Source organism: Aythya marila, assembly GCF_965140915.1.
Source record: "Aythya marila genome assembly, chromosome: 1".
NCBI lineage: Eukaryota > Metazoa > Chordata > Aves > Anseriformes > Anatidae > Aythya > Aythya marila.
In genome coordinates this window covers 90429496-90444426 of record NC_139042.1, presented here as the reverse complement: position 1 = coordinate 90444426, position 14931 = coordinate 90429496, and the positions used below count along the sequence as shown (strand labels likewise).

The 14931-nt window shown below is 41.3% G+C and overlaps 1 protein-coding gene across 1 annotated transcript in view; it reads right to left on the bottom strand.

The window, feature by feature from the left end:
* The window catches only part of LOC309880851 (amine oxidase [flavin-containing] A-like), a 38410-nt gene extending 23726 nt beyond the window's left edge, over positions 1-14684 (bottom strand). Inside the window, exons 1-3 of the mRNA XM_082766208.1 lie at positions 14551-14684; positions 2939-3033; positions 5-142 (exon numbers count right to left, since the gene is read on the bottom strand). Coding sequence (XP_082622334.1) covers positions 5-142; positions 2939-3033; positions 14551-14626 — 309 coding nt within the window. The 5' untranslated portion in view covers positions 14627-14684. The remainder of the gene's footprint in view (positions 1-4; positions 143-2938; positions 3034-14550) is intronic.
* Positions 14685-14931: the final 247 nt, after the last annotated feature.

The window sequence follows — 14931 nt, the reverse complement described above, 5'->3', positions numbered from 1 at the left end:
TTACCGCCCTGTAATGGATGGCATAGCCATCTATATTCACTTTATAGGTCTCAATACCCAGCTCCTTTGCCAGACGGAGAATCCTATTTTGGGTAGGTCCCACATACGCTCCACCAACATCTACATAACCGACGTGCTTATTCTGTCAAAAGAAATAACACAGGAATCAAAAGCTCTGTGTGAAACTCCTCAATGTAAATACCTAGAATTAGGAAGAATTATTTCATGGTGAATAGCACTGTATCTAAGTGAATAGGAGACAAAGCATTCTGACTGGCTTAAACGTAGGCAGTGCTGAGCTCTGCAACGACAGACACACAAGAGATCACAGTGTCTTCACTCCACCGCATGCGGGTTTAACTTGTGTTTAAATCTCACTATACTTTTGAATATTGGCTTTGTAGTCACACAAAAGACATGAGAATATGAAGAAATATCCAACTAAATACTTTGGTTAAAAATCTAACACCACTTTCTCAGAACTCATGATACTTTTCTTGTCATCACAAAACCTTTCTCATGTTGAAACCACCTCCAGCACCAATGCTTGTTTTCCCTGTCTCTGCAGATACCTGCTTAGATTTAATACTGTAGATGCTGAGCATGGCAGTGCAGTATTCAAAGGGAGTAAGCTCCTTTCCAGCAGGGCACACCCTGGCTCTAGCCCGCTGCACTTGGGCTAGCAGCATCCACCCATGCCTGCCAGCAAAGAAACCCCACACACCACTCAGACCAGCATCACACTCACTTGGAAAGTGGAAAGAAAGCAAGTTTGAGGCACATACTATTACAAGCAGGCTGATTGCCCAAGACTGTAACTCTTGTGCAGATAGCTAACTTTTTAACACTGTTTATAGTGAGCAGTTTAAAATAGGCATTTTCAGTATCACAGCGGAATGCTGTTTATATCTCACGTACAATGATTTCTACTAAAACACCCCTGTTTACCTCTGGTTACCAAGCAATTGGCATTTGACTTAATTTAAAGCTCTCCCATTTTTAGGCTGGGAAGCAGAGGGAATATCTATATTACATTACCCTATGCCTCAGATGACTCATTGTTTCTTTCATTTTCTTTTTAATGGCATCATTTTAGTGGTGGCCCTTTGTTGGATTTTCTCCAGTATGTTCCATATTGGAACTGGCAATATTGAACATCTTTATTAAAAACATAGATTTGCATAGATTGGGTGCAACCTCAGCAAGTTTGTGGACAACAAGCTGAGTGGTGCAGTTGATACGATAAAAAGTAAGGGATGCCATCCAGAGGGACCTGGATAGGCTTGAGAGGTGGGACCACATGAACCTCATGGACCTGAACAAGGCCAAGTGCAAGGCCCTTCAAGTGGATCAGGACAACCCTGCTATCCACACACACTGGGGAATGAATGGTTTGAGAGCAGCCCTGCAGAGAAGGACCTGGGGATACTCACAGATGAAAAATTGGACATGAAACAGCAGTGTCTGCTTGCAGCCCAGAAAGCCAACCATATCCTGGGTCACATCAAAAGCAGTGTGGCCAGCAGACTGAGGGAGGTGATTCTGCCCCTCTGCTCTGTTCTTGTGAAACCCCACCTGGAGTACTGTGTTCAGCTCTGGGGCCCCCAGCACATGAAAGTCATGGACCTGTTGGGGTGGTTCCATGGGAGGGCAATGAAGATCATCAGAGGGCTGGAGCACTTCTCTCCTATGAAGACACGCTGAGAGGGCAGGGTTGTTCAGCATGAAGAGAAGGATCCAGGGAGACCTTAGTGCAGCCTTTCAATACTTAAAGAGGGGCTTATAAGGAAGATGGGGAGGGACTCTTTACCAGGATGTGTACTGATAGGACATCTAAAGATTTAGATTAGATATAAAGTGAAATTCTTTACTATGAGGGTGGTGAGGCACTGGAACAGGTTGCCCAGAGAAGGCAATCCCCAACACTGGAAGTGTTCCAGATCAGGTTGGAAGGACTTTGGACAACCTGAACTAGTGAAATATGTCCCTGCCCATGTCAGGGGGATGGACTAGATGATCTTTAAAGGTCCCTTCCAACCCAAACCATTCTATGCTTCTGTTTCTTTTTTACTGGGAGTCCAGAGCTGGGCACAGTTCACCAAATGTGACCTCGTTGCTCTCCACAACCACCTGAAAGGAGGCTGTAGCAAGGTGGGTGTTGGTCTCTTTTCTCAGGTGACTGATAGGACATGAGGAAATGGCCTCAAGCTGTGCCAGGAGAGGTTTAACAATGACATCAGGAAGAATCTCTTCACAGAGAGGGTCGTTATGCATTGGAACAGGCTGCCCAAGGAGGTGGTAGAGTTGCCATCCTTGTAGATATGTAAGAGTTGTGTGGATGTGACACTTTGGGACATAGTTTAGTGGTGGACTTGTCAGATGATGGTTGGACTTGATGATCTTACAGGTCTTTTCCAATCTAAATGATTGTATGATCATTAACAAAGATGTTGAACAGGATCAGACTCAGTATGGACCCTTGGGGTACACCACTAGTTAGCTGTCTCCAACTAGACTTCACAGCACTGATCACCACACTCTAGGCCCAGCCATAAGGCAGTTTTCAATCTACCTCACTATTTGCTCAGCTAGCCTATACTTCATAGCTTCTCTATGAGGATCTTATGGGAAACCATGTTGAATTATTGAAGTCCAGGTAGACAGTATCCACTGCTCTCTCCCTGACTATCATACCAGGCATTTCATCATAGAATGTTATCGGGTTGTTTAAGCATGACTTCCCCTTGCTGAATCAATGCTGACTGATGACTTTGTTGTCTTTCATATGCCTGGAAATTGTTTCTAGGATCACCACTCCAGAGACTGAGGCTGACTGGCCTGTAGTTCCCTGGGTCCTCCTGCCTGCCCTTCTGGAAGGTAGATTTGCAAAATCACAGACCAGCACAAGCGACAGTCAGGCATCACAGGAAGTGCTTACCCTAATAGTGAATGTCCTTCCTCCAACTCTGTTCCGGGCTTCGAGAACTACCACACTGAGCCCAGACTCAGACAGCAACTTGGCAGCCGACAAACCTACCAGAAAAAGAGAAAGAGTGCTTTAAAGCAAGTGGCAGCAATCAATCACAATGCTCAAAAACTGAACCAGAGCTTCATGGTCAGAGATTTTAATACTGTTTTCAAAAACTCCTGAGAGAATTCTGAAACTTGTCATGGTTCCTTATCACAGAAATCATGCGACTGCTGCTTAGTTGCATCTGCATAAATAGCATTCCACAGACTGAATTTTCCTCCTTTGGGCTAGCATTTTGCCATTTTAAAGAAAGCAAAATCTTGGTTATTAAGAGCATGCATCTTATTCTTCATTTGTGCAGTGCAGAGAAAAGCCCCACCTTGAGGGACTTGCATGGCTAATGTGACAGAAATAATAATATACTAAATACAGCAAAGTAGGCTTCTGATTTCTTCTCTCGCTCCTCAACTCTCCACTTTATTGCCACCCATTGTCCTCATTCATATGCAGAAAGAAAGTCTGCCTCACTGTCAAGATTAATTTTAAGCAATGGAGTTTGACCATGGCAATCAAATAGCCTGTATATAGATACTTTATAAAAGGAATTACCGTCTTAGCAAAAATCATCTAATTATGGGACTTTGTGATGGAAACACTAGAGAAAACTGAAAATTCGACAGGACAGGAGTCCTCTTTACTTTTGACAAATGTGAAATGAAATTGTAAAAAGCAATCATGAGTTTGTGAAATCAGATTATCCCATTGTCCTGCAGGCCAATTTGGCACTGAAGCATTGTTTCTCTGGAGTTGTTTCCCCTCCTTAAGTATACAAAAGCCAGTCTTATTGATCAGAACTTCCAAGATACCCTGCAGTAAGGAATAATAATATTATATTCATGTTTATTACACTACTTCTAAATGTGATTAAAAGCAACCGCTCATGTGTCCACAAAGAATGCAAGCCTTAAAAGGCCAGATGAGAGGAATCATTCTAAGGTGCCGGGCAGTGCTAAGTATACTCATTTATTCTGAGGACAATACAGAGTAGCCCATAAACTTCTCTGCACGTGATCTTTTAATGTGGAAGTTGAACACCACTCACTGGAAACCAGAACAGAGGAAGTTCAAATGTCTTACACTGACAAAAATGATAGATATTATTTCAGTGCTCACCAAAAAATGACTTCATGTCCTTTCATCATATTCTTTGGATTGTTGCTGTAGCAAACACATACTTAATTCTTACATCTATTTAATGTTTGAAATTTTAAAAATTCTAGCCATTTCTCAGGAGGAATGAACGTCTTTGTTCTAATTTCTTTCAATGGTTTTTGACTTTTTTTTGTTTCTGCATGAAAGACTACAGACAACACAGTTAATTATAGTTAATTCTTTAATTCTTTTGGTGAGTGTTCTCATCCTTGATGTAATCATAGAAAACACAAGTTTATAATGCTGGAAACACAAACTACAGCATATGCTTTTGAACACATGTTCATATGAGAAAAAAAATGTCACAAAAATGTGGATTTCCTACATATATAAAACACAAGGTGGAATTTCTCTGTCCTTTGTAAATACCATTGGACACTCAAACATGAATGATAATTCTTTTATAAGAAAGTTTAAATAGATAGATATTGAATAGATATTAGGTCTTCTGAAAATACATATGATAAGTAACATGAAGTGGAAAAAAATCATGTGTTCTAACAAAGAAGGGCAGCTAAGGAATGAAGAACATGAGGTAATGGGGCTGAGGTTCTCTATTCTGTTTGCTTCTTAAACTCAACTTGCACTCCAGCCATACAGATTTTTAGATTTGTTATTGTTGAACCCAACAATGCTGAAATGTTGAACCCAAAGATGTTGAAGCGTCACTGTAGACTGATCCAAAAAACAGGCTTCAGAGCTATAGAGACTGGGAAAGAGCAAGAGATACACCAGGACAGCAATGACGTAACATCAATTGACAGAGGGCCTGACTGAGAAAAAACAGTGCCGATTTGTAAATTCAGGTTTACAGAAATTGAAAGGTCAATGACACAGCATAAAGAGAGGTGGTTATTGTTTTAAACTTCCTAGCATTGCAGAACTTAAAGTTACAGTTTAGACCTGGAAGGTCAAATTTAAAATTATGCATATTTAAACAAAACATTAAAAAAAAAAAAAAAATAGAACAATCCAAGATGAAGATAATTTTGATTTCCCAATAGAATAAAACCACAAAAAAAGGCAGGGGATGGGGACTGGGGAGGAAAAAGTAGGGAACAAGTAAAATATGTCAATTGAAAATTATTACTATGCAATTATTTGTTTAAGGCTTAGACACAATTTTCTTTGAAAATGGAAGGCTAGCAAGAACACACATGCACACAGAGTATCTACATGCAGCTGTCTGTTGAACCCAACTCTTTGGCTCCATTCTGGTTTGAACTAAAGTGCACTGGGTTGAGATGCTTCCACATGCATCCCACAGGTCACAAAGCCTGTGTGCTTTTGATACGTGGGCATACTTAGCCTCAAAACAGATTGCCATGCCCCCCTGCTACACATGTGCTCTGAAAACAGACACAATATCCTGTCACACTGTGGATATCCACCTTGTCCTACAAACATTGCATACCAGGCCATGCCAAGCGGCGGGCTATGACATCTCATGCCACAGCCAGGAATCAAGTGAGGTATTTTGTGATTCATTTGTGTATGCCTGTAGGACAGCAGCACAGACATTTCTATCACTACCACCCCACACAAGTTCACAGCCTGTCCCCTCTCGTCACACCATGCTTGGAGATGTCCTCCTCACCTTCCCATCCACACTGTGGCTTCCAGTATTTGAGGCTGGTGCGTCTCCCTGTGTCCTCCACCTCCTTCAAGCATGGCCTAGAGATAAAGCTGCAAGCCACCTAGATCACTGGCCGTGTTCCTTCCACATATCACTCTCATTTTATGAGTTAGAAATACTATCTGCGTAAGTAAGATGAAAAGAGCCTGCCAAAACCATGCCTCATTTGAAGTATCTGGTTGGAGAAATTCACTTGTTATTAGATCAGAATAAACAAAGCAAGATGACTTATACATCCTCCACAAGGGTTTCTATGGCAATCTCATACCAAGCTCCCTCTGTCTGAAGACGCTGTACAAGGAAGCTCTTCTCCAATTGATTTTGCAGTGCTGTTAAGGGCCCGCAATTGCTGCTGTTGCAGATCATACTGCTGCTGCTTTCATTTTAGAAAATTGTCATAATCCTATCAAGCAAAGTGGTTTCAAGTGCATCAAAACACTGGATGCACCATTAAAAAAACAAAAAAAAAGAAAATAAAAAAAAAAATAAGATGAATTTATGCCGATCTGCAGAGTACCAGGCATACATCATGGCTGAAACTCAGTGATACTGAAGGATTTTATATGTAGCCAGATGGAAAATACAAGATAGCATGCCTGTACTTCATAGGAGAGAAAAGTTCACCCTACAGGTAGAGAACAAAACTGGGACTTAAGAGACTTGAGCTTGTCTCTCAGCCAAGCCGCATAATGTGGGAAGTGCTTCCTTATGAAATAGGGAGGCATTTATAAGAGAAGCATTTATGAGAATAATTCCAAGTTGCCTTAATACCGGGGTTGATAAAGCACATATAAACTGATACTGTAGCACAAATAAATGGGAGTTAAAAAAAAAAAAAAAGTTACCTTATTGGAAACGTGATAGTATGGAAAACTATAATAATTCTATTTTTCAAAATCTGCACTCTAAATCCAATACATCAAACATTCTCTGATACACCATGATGGGAAGCAAAAATCAAAACCATCTTTCCAAGAGACAGCACTTTTTACCTGATGGATGCTGAACATTTCCAAAATGTCCAAGGGCACTACCCATGCAGGGTAACAAAGGGTGGTGAAGGGAAGTGGTGATAATCGGAAACCACAAAAATACTACCACAGCAGACAGAGAACATTTCTGACTATCACAATAGCAGGCCCAGAAGTTTTAGAGTCTCTTCAGATTACTTGCATCACCCCAGCAACAATTAAATATTTGAACTGAAGATTGGCCCAGCTGCATTATGTATGAACAGGAGCTATGGGTGCTCTGCTCCATCACAAATATCCTGGACAGCACAGTGTGTCTCACACCAGGCACTGTCTTCTCAATGAAAAGTCATGACTTTTCACTGCAAACTCTATCTGGATTAGCTGCAGCCTGCATGGCGGTAAGGTTGGTTACATTACAGCACAGCCTTGCAAAGCTGTTAGAGTACCTCTGGACACTCGTATAGCTGGTGATGAAGATCATGCTATGGGTACAAAGTCTGAAAAGTACTATTGAGTTCACAAGGCATTTCAGTGTATTAGAGAAGCTTGATTTTTCAGGGACTTTTAACTTTTGAAACTGAGGCCTGCTACATATGTGTCCCATCGAGCAGACTAAAACAAAGGTGGAGAAAATTAACTGTTACTAAAGAAAAGGTAACTGTCTGCTGTTTTTCTGGATGTATCAGATGCTAGCTTCTTATAAAAAGTGCATTTGCCTTCTATGCCTCCAATGTTGGGGTGTTACCAATCTAATGTTACCATAACCAACCTAATGTGACATTCCTTCTTAAAGTTTTTGGTAATCCACCCTACTATACATAAAGTGAGATAATTACATTACATGAAAGTCTACAAGCCTATTATTGTGCTGTCCTAGCAATCTTTAGTTGAATAATGTAAGGACAAAATCTTTATAGAATGTCTCAGCATTTTCTTGATCTTAACAGCAGAATGATTTTTAAACTTTTTCATTCATTATTCTAATATACATCAGTAAAGTAAGGTAATTGTCAATATATCCTCACTAAAGTTTAATTACAATGGCATGCTGATGCTGTGGTTGTTTTTTACTGTTCCACTGATGGAAAATAAAACTTTTCCCAAGTACAATTGAGTAATTAAATCTGGCAACAGTCACCTTAGAATCATTTCTCATTATTCGAGTAGTAGTCTCTTTGCCAAGAAAACATGAACTTGCCAATAAGAGATGCAAAACATTTCTATCATGACTGTAGAGTAAAATCTCTGTTCCTCTCTTTTCTTCTACTTCTCTACAAGATTTTGCTTTTATTGAATTTTTTGGGCAAAGGACTCAAGTAAGTTTTAAAATATAGTCAGAATGTACTTGGTTACATCAGATCGGCTCCAGAAAGATCACTAAAGGACAACAACACACAGAAGGCTGATAACAAAGGAACTGTTTTCCTATCCAGACTAAAAGTTTGAAAGACCTAAAATTGCCACTGAAAACGAACAAAAGAACTTACTAATTAAATTACATACTTTAAATTTGCACAGAACAGCAAGAATGCACAGCACTGATCACATGTCTACATTCATTTCTCCTTTCAGTGTTGCTTAATACCATAACGACATTAACTTTCTAACTGTTGGAAACTATGTTTTGTTTTTCCACATGTTGTTTCATAATCCCTGTCATAGTGCAGTTGACAATGGGGATGATGGTGCATTTATTTAGTTTGTCATTTCCAGATAAATATTTTTGTATATATCTTTCTTCTCCCCATCAAACATAGTCCGGTTGACTGACCTAAGATTTCAACCGAAAAAAGACCAAATATTTTCTGTTACAGAGTACATTGCTGAATGAGAGCAAGCCACTCTAACTGGTTTCAATGGCACTACTGTATAAATGCTTTAAACAGATGCAAACCTTGTCCTGGAGGGTACAAAGACTGTTTCTCACAGACAGTGTTAACAGAAACACAGTGGACATGAAGAGGGAATTGTCCTTGGAGGACAATTCCACTCCTACGTACACACCCACTATGATTTTTAAGAACAAAGCCTGCTGCAGTAAACACCTCAGCCCAGCATAACTTCCTCTGTAATCCCAAAATAAAAGCAGAAAAAAGTTATGTAGTTCAAGCATGGCGTTAAAATAGGAGCATGCTTCTTCACCTTACATATGAAAACGAGTAGCACCAATTAAACAGTTATTAAGCTGATGGCTTAATACTACTTGTCTTATGGAAACATCTGAGGTATTTATGCACATTTTCTAACTATTGCTAAGTGTATTGATCAGCATGAAGAATAAATTCTTATCAGTTAAACAGTGATCATCAGACAAATAAGTTTGTGAAAAAAAATATTGCTGTGACCCTATGAACAACATAATTACTACAAATACCAAGAACATCAGCACTGATGTTCCTGGGAAGGACACAACAGCTGTCCCACCCCTATCCTCACTGTACTATGATATTTTGAGATACGCCCTAATGACTTGGCTAGTTCTTTTGCTCACTGGAGTAAATAATACTCTTAAGACTTCAGAGCTACCTAGCCAACAGGAATGTTCTTCCTCACCTTTCAAGAACTTGCAGCTAAGCTGGAGGCATGGTGCAAAATCTGTCCCTCAGGGAGGAACCATAGATTTACATTGCTCTCCTAAGAACTCTGAATTTGCTAACCAATGAATCACAGTGGTGTACATACTAATTTTTTTTTTTTTTACCAGAAACCAAACAAGCACATGCTTTATTCAGTAACAGAACCAGCTGTGACGACTCAGGTTACCACCTGGGTTAGATAATGTTCATAAATGATGCATTTACCATAGAAAACCATACGAAGAATGTGAAGGAAGATGAAGAGAATAGTATTTGGCTATATAAGGAACATATCCCAACTATGTTTGGGCCAAAACTAAATATCTGTTATGGACTATAACACAAAGGAGTGTCTTAACAAAAAAACAAACAAAAAATCATGCCCCATTGTCTCATGGTCAGAAGATTTCATATCTTTAGTAGCAAAACATTGGAACATATTACAAGCAAGGAGGGAAGTGGAAACTGGCATTTCTGCTTATTTGCAAGTATTGTCTATAATGCCCTTAACACTTTACATGGGGGTCTGATTGATTTGTGCCTGCAGTAAATTCTTCACGTAATGACATTCAGCTTGCTAGCAGTACATGGGGAACTGAGAGCCTTTTGAAACATTGCTGTTTATCTCTGCATCCAAAAGCCTGGCTTATAGGAATTTGTAGCACCAAGTGACAATATTATCACTGACTGCTGGATTTCCTGTTGGATACAGAAAGTGGCAACAGACCAAGGAGCCAGAGCCCAGCACAGGGTGCATGTAAAGAGAGACATGTCTCAGGGGGCAGCAACTGCATTCCTACAGGTCAAATTCTGGGTAAACGTAGAAGTAGTGTTAGCAAAAAAAAATCTATGGGAAACTACTACAGATTTACACAGGTGTAGCTGATTATATCTTCTACCAGTAACTGTGCGTTTGACAGTTTATCTGACACCACCACCCACCAGCAGGTTGGCATGCTGTCAAAATAAACAGCAGTATACAAGACAAGTTGTGCTGCCACTATAGCAAGCAAGGAAAAATCTGCATCTCCTCGTTATTCAGTATTTCACTCAGAGACCACAGCCAACGCGTAGGTAGCTCAGGCAGTAAGGTTGTCAATCACAAATTGTGGAGCAGGAGATGCCAAGGCAAAGTGCTCTTCCATGGAGGGGAAAAAAATAACCAAACTAATGGCATATCATATGCTTTACTTCAATATAAAGACTAATTACTATCATTTTTACATCCCAGCTTCTCCTACAGTTTGTGGCCCTTGGACTTCTCCTTAAGTACAACAGAAAACACTGCTGTTTTCTGCATGTGGCTGGCAAATCTAAGCATCTGTTTTCTTTAGCCATGAGATCTTCTTATTTCTAGCTATGAACAAATGTGGTTTTGTTCAGAGATAAGAACTTTCCCTGTCAAAGAGTGACGGTCCTCAGTACAAGCTTCAATTAGGGCTGTGTTTCCCTTGTGCCTTGTTCTCGTAACACAATGTGCTGAAAATTCTTCCAAAACATATCTGCATACAAGTTCCCTTGGACTTGCCTGCTCCTTTCTATATTTGTCCATATCTGACATATCTGGTTTGTATTACGGAGTCAATTAATCTTCATCCTCCACGCATTTTTATGATAAACTGGGCTTCCAGTGTCTAAAATTCATGTGTGAAGAGAGGCTGGTGTATGCATATACCTCAAACTTCCCACTGAAAAAGTATTTTGTTTAGACTTTTTTTTTTTTTTTTTTTTTGCCAAATATTGAACTATTTAAGCTTGAATTTTCAGGGTGTGGTTCTCATGCTGATTTTTTTTTTTTTTTTTTTTTTGAAAATCTTGGTCAAAATTGGCTGGCTATTCCTAAATCTCTAGGAACAAACATTCTTCTATGGTTTTGAAATCTTGTTTGTTTGTTTTCCTATTTTGGAAGTTCTAGCAGCAACTTGAAATTTGGCAAGGAGGTAGCCTTTGAATCAACACAGCACGTTTTGTTATCCATTGGAAAATATGGCCCAATAAAGTTAGTTAGAAAACTTTGAGGAATTACAAATCACATGTAAACTGTGGTCATTTTCTAGATCTTAAAAGCTGAAATACCTGAGTGTTTGGTAAACACAAAGCTTGGAGCACTCAGTGCTGTACACAAGGTGTGAGCAAACATGCTGGAGCCCCTTACAACCCACCTCACACATCAGAGTAACTGAGTGTGCTCCATCCTAAGGATATGGAGCCAAAATCTGAATTCCCTGTAATCGTGGCTTTAGCTTGGGGAACAAGTAGTGGGGCTGGGATCGGGACGATGTGTCAGGTGTGACAGTGATTTGCTTCATAAAGGGACAACTTCTGGAAACTGTCAATACAGTAGTTAGTCCACACGGAGGATGGCCATCTACTAGTCCTCAGCTAATGAAACCCTTTAACCAAAGAAGCTGAAGACTGTCTGATGTTACAACCCTGCCAATTAATTGGACGTGTCCATGGCACACCACATGCTGTCAGCTTGCTTCCTGGCAAATGGAGGAACGAGAGCCTAAACCAAAATGTGTAAGCGAACTGTCAAATTCACCCAAAACTGAGCAGCAACTTCAGTTCACTAGAAAATCCTATAAACATAAAATAGGAACAGGATTTGATTTGAGGCATATACATAAGAAATTCCCATGGGTACGAGGAAAGTCTTTAATTTCAGGTATCAGTTTTTTTAAGATGCTTGAGTATAAAATGTTATAATTACCATTAACTGTATTAGGGAGACACTATCCATTAACCATGATACAAACGTGTTCCTAGGGCTTTTTCTGGCCACCATCCACACTTTCAACATGCATGCCCATGTAAAAAGATGAATTTAGCCCAAGCTCTGCAGCTCCCTCCCTGCGGGGGTCCAAATGTACTTGCTTGGGCAGTCTGGACAGTTTGAACATGACTCCACAGCGTATGGCAGAAAGATCTCAGTCGCAGAGGCCACCAGAGCAAACTTCTTGCAAGAAGTGAAGTACTCTGTGCAGAAGCTTCCCTGGTCCCCAGCTTGTACTGTCCTACAGGCAGTCGATTCAATTCCCCTGTCACTGGCCACATACAGATATGTGTGTACAGAGTACAGGAGGATGGGCAAGAATAATGCATTCAGCTGTATAGAAACTGGCTCTCAAGACTGTTCCTTGCTCTAAGGAACAGACACCTCCAGAGGTGCCAGTCAGGATCTGAGCTTCATTTTGCTCGGTACTGTACAAATATTTTTAAAAGCCACAATCTCATCGCTGGGAAGCTCACCCAATATAACAAGCAGCCTGCTTATCCCTCATACACTTTTCATGTATTTCTATTAAAGAACTGGCTTATCCCAACATTTTCTATCCTTTCTTGTAAGCATTGGGTAATGTGTATTTAAGATATAACAGAAGCAGAAGAGACAGTAATTTTATTAGATGAAGCAACTGCAAATGTATCTTCAGAGGAATAAGCAGCAGCAAGTGTCAAGACCGGGATCACAGAGCCATAAAGGCAGAAACCTTGCCCATACTGGAGCATGTTTTACTATTTATCTCACTAGAACCAAAATTCTAGACCAAAAAAAAAAAAAAAAAAAAAAAAAGTTAGGGCTAGAAATCAGCACTTCTTATGTAGCTGAGGTGTAGGCATCTTGGTACAGAAACAGTAGTGGCAGAGAAGCTGTGTGCAAGGCAAAACAGACCAAGAGCTGACAGGAATTACTGTGCACAGCTATGAATGGTACTGTGTATTAAAGATGGATTAATTATGAAATAAGGCATTTGTTGTTCATTTTTATAAGGCTGTTTACTTAAAATGGTGTCTGTTCTAATTCATAAGAGGTAAACACCAATTTCTATGCCACTGGCATGGCATTAAGGGTTTCCACTGGCAAGAAAAATGTTCCTATATCCCAAGAGTGCTGTGATTTGTCCTCCTAATGCCACCGTCAAATTTTCAGGGACTGCAACGCCTTGAAATTTCCTGCTTGGCTCCATTTCAGACTTGACAGTAGGCTTTAATCCAGGGAATAAGTGTTCTGAAGTAACTTACTAATGCTCTACTAGTGAGTAAAGATACCAGTTAGAAGTGCCCAATGCAATTTCCAAAATACTACTAATAGATCAAAAAGCCAGAGGAGCACGGTGCCCTCTGAGGACAAAGGGCTTCTTGGAGCCCTAGAAACCATTATAATATCACATCGCTATCAGCTGCACGCAGCATGGACAGTAATTCCCCAAGGGAACTGTGTGCTTTACAGGAACCTTAAGGATGAAGACCAAATGATTTGTGCTAGCAGGAGAATGCCCAGGCATCTGGTAAAACCAAAAAGCAAGGCAATCTCAGGTCTAAACTCTTTCTGTTTTAGGATACTACAGATTATTTACATAATTGCATTTTACAAGCAAATATTAGGAAAAAAATAATTGTTTTAGTAAATTAAAAAAAAAAAAAATAAGTAAGTAAGCAACATCCTGGTTTGTGCATTAATTCATTGCAGATTAAGGAAAGGAAAGCCTCCAACTCCCCAACTCTAACAAAAACTAATTTCACCTAAAGCAATAGCAGTAATGCTTGCATTATTCCCGAGGTCACTCAGCCACATAACTCACTTTTTCTGAATCGTTAGTGAAGTAAAGATCCCTGAAACCTGTCCAAAGCTGCTAACATGGCATTTATCGGATGGACGAACCAAACACGGATTTTCCCCAACTGTGCAACAGGCTCACCTTGCAGTACCTTTGGGTGCCCTAAGGGAAATGACTTCTCTTTTTGAGCACGAGGACCGGGGTTAAAGTAGATCTGGGAAGTGTTATGGGATGCACCATCCTGTCAAAGTGCAAAGAGCCCGTCGCACCTGGGGAACTTGGCTGTCTAGGGTGCAGCTCGTCTCAGGGTACCAGAACCCAGCCTGCCTTTACAAGTACTCCCCGACGCCTTGCTGCCGTATTTATCAGCGGGACACAAACCCCAGCACCCCAAGAGCTACCCAAAAACACGCGAAAGAACCCCACTATCCACCTCGGGACGCACAACCGCCACCCTGCACCCGAAAGCAACTTTTCCCTAGGGTCCCTCCCCGACGAGCGGACGCCCCCCGCGCCCCCACGCGGGATATTTCCCCTTCATTTATCCCCCTCCCTGCACCCGGAGCCCCCGGCGGGCACCCACGGGGCAGCGCTGCCGGAGCTCAGCGCCCACCGTGCCCACCTGAGATGCCGCCCCCGACCACCACCACGTCGTAGCTCCCGGCCACGCTGCTGCCCCCCGGCGCCGTCGTCTCCATCCCGCCCCGCGCCTCCGGCTCCTGCTCCTGCTCCGGCTCCGGCTCCGCGGGGAGCGCACGGCCGCACCGCCCCAACGCACCGCCCCTCAAGGCGGGGCCAGCCCCTCCCCGACCCGTGGGCATCAAGAATATGGGAGGCAGAAGAATAAATCTCCTTCCAAAATAAAAGCAGGTACTTGGGAAAGTCTGGTAGTTGTGCAGGGCTAGTTGAGTTTGGTGCGCTTGCTGCAGACACGCAAGTGCCAGGCGCTGTAGCAAAGCCAACAAACAGCAAGACCCCTATTTCTCTCAGGGAAACCATCTAC